This window comes from Papaver somniferum, chromosome 6 (genome assembly GCF_003573695.1).
Source record: "Papaver somniferum cultivar HN1 chromosome 6, ASM357369v1, whole genome shotgun sequence".
Taxonomy (NCBI): domain Eukaryota; kingdom Viridiplantae; phylum Streptophyta; class Magnoliopsida; order Ranunculales; family Papaveraceae; genus Papaver; species Papaver somniferum.
This window is the reverse complement of record NC_039363.1, coordinates 107,349,566-107,357,367: the sequence shown is the minus strand read 5'-3', so window position 1 is coordinate 107,357,367 and position 7,802 is coordinate 107,349,566. Positions and strand designations below refer to the sequence as shown.

The following is a 7,802-nucleotide window of genomic DNA, read 5'->3' as shown; positions in this document are numbered from 1 at the left end:
TGGTGTATATCATGTATATACAAGCATATATTATTCTTTACTTTTGCCAAAACTGTGTAGTATAGACCTTAGACTGTAAATTAAATATTAGCTGTGTGTTAGCCATATTTATCTTTTTGCAGCCTTAAACAATGGTTGATCGAGTTGAGTTTGTTGCAAGTTTCTTCAAAAATACAAATTTGGTGGGGGACAAATCTAGCTGGTAATGGTCCCTCGATGGAGCACACATTTTTATATAGGAACTCGATCTTTCTTATTATTATTAGACAACTAAAGGTTAAAGAGTATACGTACGCTCGGATACTATATATGTGTAACTGTGTAAGTTGTACTTGGAAGATCGATAAAAACGTTACTTGCAGAAAAACTGAAGTAATGAAGAGCGGTGAGAGGAGATCTTGGTGGCTTCTCTTACTCTTTCTTGCTTTGATGAGTGCATACATGAAACCGGTTTGCGTTCATGGGAGTGATGAACACAACTTACCAGTTGACAGACAATTTTCAGGACTTCATCAAAACAATAGCAATGTGGATGTAGCTGGTGGTGGTGATGATGCAAATGTAACAAATACTTCTTTTGATGTGACCGCAGTTACTAATGACAAAAAGAATTCCGGTTACGGAGGTGGAGGAGGCAGCGGAAAAGGTAGCGGACATGGAGGTAAAGTTCGTAGGCGAAAAGGTAAGAAGAAAATGAAGAAGGGTGGTGGGGGTGCTGGAGGTGTTAAGGGAGATGGTAAGGGGATGGGTAGCGGTGGTGGAGGTGGAGGAGGCGGAAGTGGAAGTGGAAGTGGTAAGGGAGTAGGTATGGGGAAGGGCAGCGGTGGGGGAGGCGGAGGAGGTGGTAAGGGGAAGGGTAATGGTGGTGGAGGTGGAGGCGGAGGCGGGGGAGGTAATGGAAAAGGTAACAATGGTAGTGGTGGAGGTGGCGGAGGAGGAGGTACCGGAGGTGGCGGAGGAGGAGGAGGTGGTGGTGGAGGAGGAGGAGGAGGTGGTGGTGGAGGAGGAGGAAGTGGTTATGGATGGGGATGGGGCGGTGGTGGTGGAGGAGGAGGTTGGGGATTTTTTGGTCCTGGAGGAGGTGGTGGAAAAGGAGGTGGAGGTGGTTGGATATGGGGATGTGGTCAGGAACCAAATCCTAAAGGAGGTATCAACCATAGACACCATCGTCAACACAAGCACGCAGTGAGTTGCAGGAACATAAAGAAAGGAGTAACAAGTGATGGAGTCTTAACCCATAAGATCGGAGAATATGCAGTGTGCATGGCTAAAGGGCGTTGCATGGGAATGAAACTGGAATGCCCTCTCCATTGTGGTGGCCCTGGCTGCTTTTACGATTGCCGACACATGTGCTCCGTTCGCTGTAGGCGCTCACTTTAGATGACCATCCCACTGCTACTAGCTAGCTTGCTAATCATGCATGCATTACTAATTTTGATTTGGTGAGGTTTAATATAGTTTTGGTGATTGTGAGCAGTAGAATCCAGTAATAATGCATAAGTAATTCAAATGTAGCTTGCGAGTGATGATTGTGTGGAGTTTAAATGTTAGCTTTTAAATTGGAAGAGTTTGTACTTGATGAAAACTTATAACTTGAGTCTTCTAATTTCTCATGTCTTTCTTCTTCAGTTGCCCCAAATTACAACCAAGACTCTATTCGCCAAGGTTTACATGTGCCGCCACAATGTGTAAATGCCATTTCTGGCACTAAAAAATGTTAATCTCAAAAATAATGTTGCACTCTTAAGATCAAACAAATAATTTCGTCACTCTTACTCAAAGTCTACAGTTATTAAAGACCGTGGCTTCCTGTGGCAATACATCAACTAGAAGTGGCCAATTCGGGGCACTACTTTGTCTCTTTATTCAGCTGTCTTCGTCTCCATTGAAATAAAAATACAAATTTTTACCTTAAAGCAAAGTTTAATCATCAATTAGGGATAACTACTATTGATATCAAAATACTAATTAATCCTCTGATTAGAATAATATACTATAATCAGCCAATTCAGTAGAGTTAACTGAACAGCTTTATACTTTCCGCCCGAATACCGACTGAATAAGTAAGTGGGAGTGTGTCAGTATTTGCAAAAAATCATACCAAACTATAAACAATCTTCATCGTCTTTGTTTTATTGCTCTGATTAGTAATATATTTGGTTATCCGAAGGGGCACCATTGAAAGTGAGTGATCTACAGCAATTCAAACTACACAGTTTTGTTCGAAAACCCGAATTAGTGCTGGATCAAGAGCACCGCGTTCCATTTTCGAAAAGCTTTAATACCATAAAACGGAAGAATTACTGCACAAGTTTGTTTGAAGAAAATAATGAAAATCAGGCATCAACACTCCACACTTTTTTCATAGTACATTAGTCTAATTAGCCAACAAAGGCATGTGGAATAATTAGTATCAAAACAGAGAAATTATAGTCAATTATGAACCAGTTGATAATGTTGGGCAATTAAGTGATTAACACTTAACATACAAAAGTAGTAATGAAGAAAAAGAAAAAAAAGAAAGCTAAAATGGAATGGAATAATACGATGAAATGAAATGAAAAGCAGCACCATGAATGAGCTAGATTAACTAAAATTGAATGCCCGAGAAACATATATCATCCTCACAGAAAAGATTCAATACGAGAACACTAGAATAATAAGGTTTGATTCCACTATTAATATTATTTTGGATTAAGTTTGAGAGAGACCAGTCGGTTTCAAAGGCAATTCAAGATGAACTCATCAAAAATTTGAAAAGTCTTAAAGTTGAAAATCAAAATTTAAGAGCGCGCGCCAGATCACTGCAAGAGACAATGATATTCATAACATGTGGAGCGTCATTTCATTTTTAGTCACTGGGCTTTACACCTCACCTCCACTTTGGAAACCTAAGAAGCAGACATGGATGACACACGAGAAACAGATGCTCCTCCTTTACTCAAAGCAGAAGATTTTTTTTTTTCGATCTATATATATATATAGGTTTATCATAACTTTTGATTAAGGCGTATCTTTCAAACCTAATAACAAAATTGACTCCTTTTCTCAAACTCACACTTATGGACCCAAGAGGGGCCCATTAATCAAGTTGTCTTGGGCTTAAATTTTCAACCCGAAGTAAATATTGGTTGGGAATTAGGTTGGAAAACGTAAACAAGATGACGGTTTTCTTCCATAACAGTAGAAACCAACCATGCCATACGCCACACTCAGGAGTTTATATAAAATAAAGAAACCTACAAGAAATGCAAATATCAAAACAAAGTAGACAACCAACCCACAATGTCTACATCAATTTTCAGTGTTTTTCTCGAGGAGCATCCAATATATTTTCACGTCTGTCTGGCGGTAAAAAAAAATTCAAACCCAAATTGGAAAATGAAATTTAAAACCAACCACCAAACATAACCTAACATTTTTACTAATTTCCAAATTAAATAATACTATTTCTCTACCTAATTTTTCTAGTCTATATCCTTCCTTTTCTCTCTTGGACCTAAAAAAAAAAAAACTGCAAAAATAAATGGATAACAAAACGCTAAGGAAACAGAAAACCCTAAAAATTTAAGAAAAAAACAGTCTAAAAAAACTACCTAAAATCCGTTACAAAGTGAGAAAATTAAAAAACAAAATGTACACAGTGGATAGATAACCATGGGGAAACGGGTGTAGAATTCGAACTGGGTTTTTAACTTCAGATTTCGTCGTGTTAATCATGATGAGAATTCAGAAGCTATGAACTGCTGAAGTGAAACCGGCCTCCGGTGCGGCGACTACTGCTTTGTTCTTTCTCATTTCCAATACTTTCCGATGACTATTCGAATGCACAGCCTTTGAAAAAGTCGGGCTACTAGCAGGACGGTATTCGGGTAAAAGCCGACCCGACTTGAATCGGACACCACAAGCGTTACACAACGTTTTTGCACCTAATGGACCGGTTCTCCATTGCGGCGTTTTTTGCACACCACAGTGACTACACTGAGTTCGCACGACACGCGCCCCACCACCACCACCATTATCATCGCCATTAACAACTCGTTGTTTCTTATGTCTTATGACTGGTGGTTTTCTAAGAGAGACGAGATAATCTGGTGTTCGCATGATATTGTTGAAAAGGAGACAAGATGATGAAGAAGATGTTGTTGATGATGTTGTGGTTGTTGTTGATGTTGAAGATGATGAAGTTTCTGTTAAAGATGAATACCCAAGTGACCAAACTCTTCCCCCTGTTCTTGAACGTTTGCTTCTTGCTTTTCCTGGTACTGTTGTTGCTGCGGTGGTGGTGGTTGGTGGTGGTGGCTGTGGAGAAAACCCATAGTAACCCACTGTTTCAATTGATTCTGTTTTGATAAATTGTGGTGGTTGTTTCTTTTCTGGTTCAGTTTTGTCCAGGTTTTGTGCTTTGGGTTGTGCTAAAACTGTGGGATTTCCGTCATTATATTGTGTTTGAGAAAATTCTTCTGAGAAGGAATCTTCAACGAAATGAGATAACCATTCTAGGTCTGCTAAATCATCCGTCTGAAAAATCATAAAAATCAAAACTTTCTAATTAAACACAGAATCATTCAAGAACCAAAAAAAATTAAAAAAATTAAAAATTAAAATATTGACTCACCGGAACACTGAGTTCGCTTGCAAAAACAGCGGCAAAATCGTTCTTAAGAGAAGCAGAGTTTTTCTCCGGTGAAAAAACCGTCTTCATCTCTGTACTATTATTATCATCAACAGTTTCATATTCTTCTTCTTTATCTTCTTTGACAATACCACCTGTTTCTTCATTAGAAAAATCAAGAAGGTCATCCACAAAAGTTTCATCCCCATTAGTTGGTGTACCACCATTATTATTACTTGAACCCCATAAACTGAACTTAGATACTTCCTCATCATGATGATTTGATGATGATTTCACTAACATCTCTGGCCGCCATAAACTTGTTTTGAAAGCTTTTGCTTCAACGCACTCCATTTCCTGTAAAAAGAAACAAACCACCATTTTAGAGACCCAGAAATAAAAATAAAATAAGAATATTAATAAGATGTTTTTGTTGGGGGTTTTGGAAATTGTTACCTGAGATGAAAGAAGATGAGGAAGAGATAAGAAATAGAGGAAAGGGTGTGAGTGATTTTAGAGAGAGAGAAGAAGAAGTGTTTTTAGAGGAGAGGAGAAAGGAAGAGAAGAATGGGGGGTAATATCAAGGGTTTTAATTGAGGAAAAGAAAAAGAGACAGTTTGGTAAAGCATTGAATTGAGGGGTGAAAAGGTCCGTGGGCCGAACTAGTGCTCTTATTTCCTGCTTTTGTCTTCTTCTTTTTTTTCGATGGTATTTATTCCCTGTATTTCACAGTTTCATCATCCACGTGGAATAGTCAAGTTCTTTTCTTGACTTGGTCGTATGAGTCTTGCATGCAAATTCAACTATGCTTGGATACCAAAATCACAAGTATATTGAAATCAATTTAACAAGTCAGAAAAAAAAAATGTTCAAAACCAGTTTTAAATGTATAAAATTGGTTAAAAAGACAAAAATCAAAATTTTTTGGACTAAAAAGACGTGTAAAATTTGATATTGTTTAAATGGACGAGAATATATAAATATTAAAGATGTAAACAGTTTCATCCTACCCATTTTCAAATATTTTTTCTTATTTTTAATTTACATCAAGATGCATCCAGTTTCATCCTCACTCTTTTTTAAATTTAAGCCAGGATGAATCCAGTTTCATCCTTGCTATTTTCTTTTTTATTCATTTCATCCGTAATAATTTTTACTCGTCCATTAAAACCATGTTTTAAAAATATTTGGACAAATGACCCATTTTCCGTCTAAAATTTTATTTCAACTTAATTATGATTATATCTTTGCAAGACTGTTCTCAAAATTGTTCATGCATGTTGATGTTTAGTTTTTCATCGATACTTCTTTTGCTCGTCGTTTTGATTTAGCTTGATTTAGAGAAATGAACATTCTCATGGGTAACAGGTTCATCATATACTTCAAACCATCTAGTATCTAAACTTTCTAGAGTCACTCAAATACAGTACAAAACAATTCAAATGAGCTCCGGATACTAATGTGAAATTCGGGGGAAATGTTTCCATCGCAATTATTAACTACCGGTAAGAAGACTTTAGGTGATCATAATTCTTACTGACCTTGCATAACATTTAAGTTCACCACATTAATGGGACAGTTTTTGAAGTAAAAATTGTCTGAAGGATAACAAAAGAAAAACGTATTCCAATATTGTACCTCGGTCACTGATTGATGGCTTTCAGAGGCCGTCCTTACCATTTCTTTTTTTCTTTTATTTTTGAGATTCTCAATATTGACCATACTCTCGCCATATTCCAAATTCTTTTAATAATTTCAAGATAGTGCAATGAGTAGAAATTTCACTCCACAAAATTGAACTTTTATAAGCAACCAAAATTTAAGTTCTTCGAAAATATAAATATAAAAAAAAAAATCAAAACATAAATTCTTCATAAATACCTAAACCGGAAAAAAGAAGAAAATGTACATAGATCGAAAATAATAGACTAAGTAAAAATGGAATTCAAAAATACTATAATAAAATAACTGCAAAAAAAAATTAAAGCATGAAGATAAATAAAACAGACCTCAGTCGCTATTACACGTGGGTAACTAGTATCCAGATAATCATTTCATAAAATTTGGTTAATAAAAGATGCAGTTGCATGGTCTCAGATAGTTGTTGAAAGATTTCCCGATTGGTTTCCTTTCATCGCATAATTTTCTAGACCGCCAGTTGCTTGATTCTCTTCTCTATGGTTGTGATGTATATCGTACTGAGAGATTTGTCACATTCTTTGTTTAATTTCGCCAATCATTCCAGAGATATACCAAGGAGCTTCGGCTGACGATTTTATGAAGCGCATGAGATTTTTTGAATCAGTCTCAAATAGAACTTTTGTCTGTTGTGTCTCCGTTCCTGTCTTGGTTGCAATTAATGTTGCCCACATTTCGACTGTTAGCGCAGTAGTTATTTCTAAAGGTTGAGCGTAAGCCATCACAGTATGCGCGATCGAATCCCTGTAAATGAAACTTGCTCCTGTCATTCTTGGGTGACCTCTAGCATCACCATCAGTGTTGATTTTTATCCAATATGATTATGGTTTTGACCATCCTGCTGATATAATTGTTGTTGTTCTAATATCGGTTGATATAATTCTGGATGGGATACTCCAGGGAGAAGTGGGGGTGATATCTTTTCAGCCCATTCAAATTCTCGTTGTTGTGTCAAAGATCTTACCATTATGTCTTCTGTAGGAGTATGACATTGTTTGAAAATGAGATCATTTATGGTCGTCTAAAGATTCCATAATAGGAAGCATTATATCGTGATTGAAGACTTAGGAGCATATTCTTGGTGAATTTGTGAAATGGATGTTTGAGGAGTTATTGTGATTGGGGAGTTACGAGTGGTGGGTTGGTTTGATGAAAGGCGATTGAAGAGGTTGTTCCATGTGTAAAAATAACTGTAATTTTTACAAAACCTTTAATTACAATTTACAAAACAGAGGCTAATATTAGATATATAGAGCTTATTATAGATTTTCTTAGCATGAATAATCTAAAACTTAGAAAATAAACGGTGCACTTTAACATTAAGCCTATTCCTTTGTACCGTGTAAAAAAAATTATTTGCCATATCAAGTGGTATGGCAAATCAGTTGCACCACTATGGGAAATGAGCAATAATGTTTCTAGAAAACGATATTTATAATAACGCCAGTAATGGAGTCTTTATCGCTGGCGATTTTCAGAATAACGCTCG

The 7,802-nt window shown here is 36.6% G+C and overlaps 2 protein-coding genes across 2 annotated transcripts; one reads left to right on the top strand and one right to left on the bottom strand.

Moving 5' to 3' along the window:
- Positions 1 to 375: 375 nt before the first annotated feature.
- Positions 376 to 1,674, top strand: LOC113291279 (glycine-rich protein DOT1-like). Its single transcript, XM_026540832.1, has 2 exons — positions 376 to 1,096; positions 1,214 to 1,674. The coding sequence occupies exons 1-2, from the start codon at positions 376 to 378 to the stop codon at positions 1,378 to 1,380; spliced, it is 888 nt and encodes a 295-aa protein (XP_026396617.1). The 3' UTR covers positions 1,381 to 1,674.
- Positions 1,675 to 3,249: 1,575 nt separating this feature from the next.
- Positions 3,250 to 5,229, bottom strand: LOC113288768 (GATA transcription factor 7-like). Its single transcript, XM_026537886.1, has 3 exons — positions 5,072 to 5,229; positions 4,619 to 4,972; positions 3,250 to 4,521 (listed from the first exon to the last, which is right to left on the bottom strand). Exons 2-3 carry the CDS (start codon positions 4,967 to 4,969, stop codon positions 3,730 to 3,732), a joined length of 1,143 nt encoding a protein of 380 aa, XP_026393671.1. The 5' UTR covers positions 4,970 to 4,972; positions 5,072 to 5,229; the 3' UTR covers positions 3,250 to 3,729.
- Positions 5,230 to 7,802: the final 2,573 nt, after the last annotated feature.

What these genes read in the sequence shown, in the direction of transcription:
- LOC113288768 (XM_026537886.1), bottom strand. Translation starts at nt 4,969, where the DNA reads ATGGAGTGCGTTGAAGCAAAAGCTTTCAAAACAAGTTTATGGCGGCCA. An exon ending in CAAGCGAACTCAGTGTTCCG is followed by an intron (nt 4,522 to 4,618) that starts GTGAGTCAATAT and finishes ATGATTTTTCAG; the next exon opens with ACGGATGATTTAGCAGACCT.
- LOC113291279 (XM_026540832.1), top strand. Translation starts at nt 376, where the DNA reads ATGAAGAGCGGTGAGAGGAGATCTTGGTGGCTTCTCTTACTCTTTCTT. An exon ending in AGGAGGTGGTGGAAAAGGAG is followed by an intron (nt 1,097 to 1,213) that starts GTGGAGGTGGTT and finishes TAAAGAAAGGAG; the next exon opens with TAACAAGTGATGGAGTCTTA.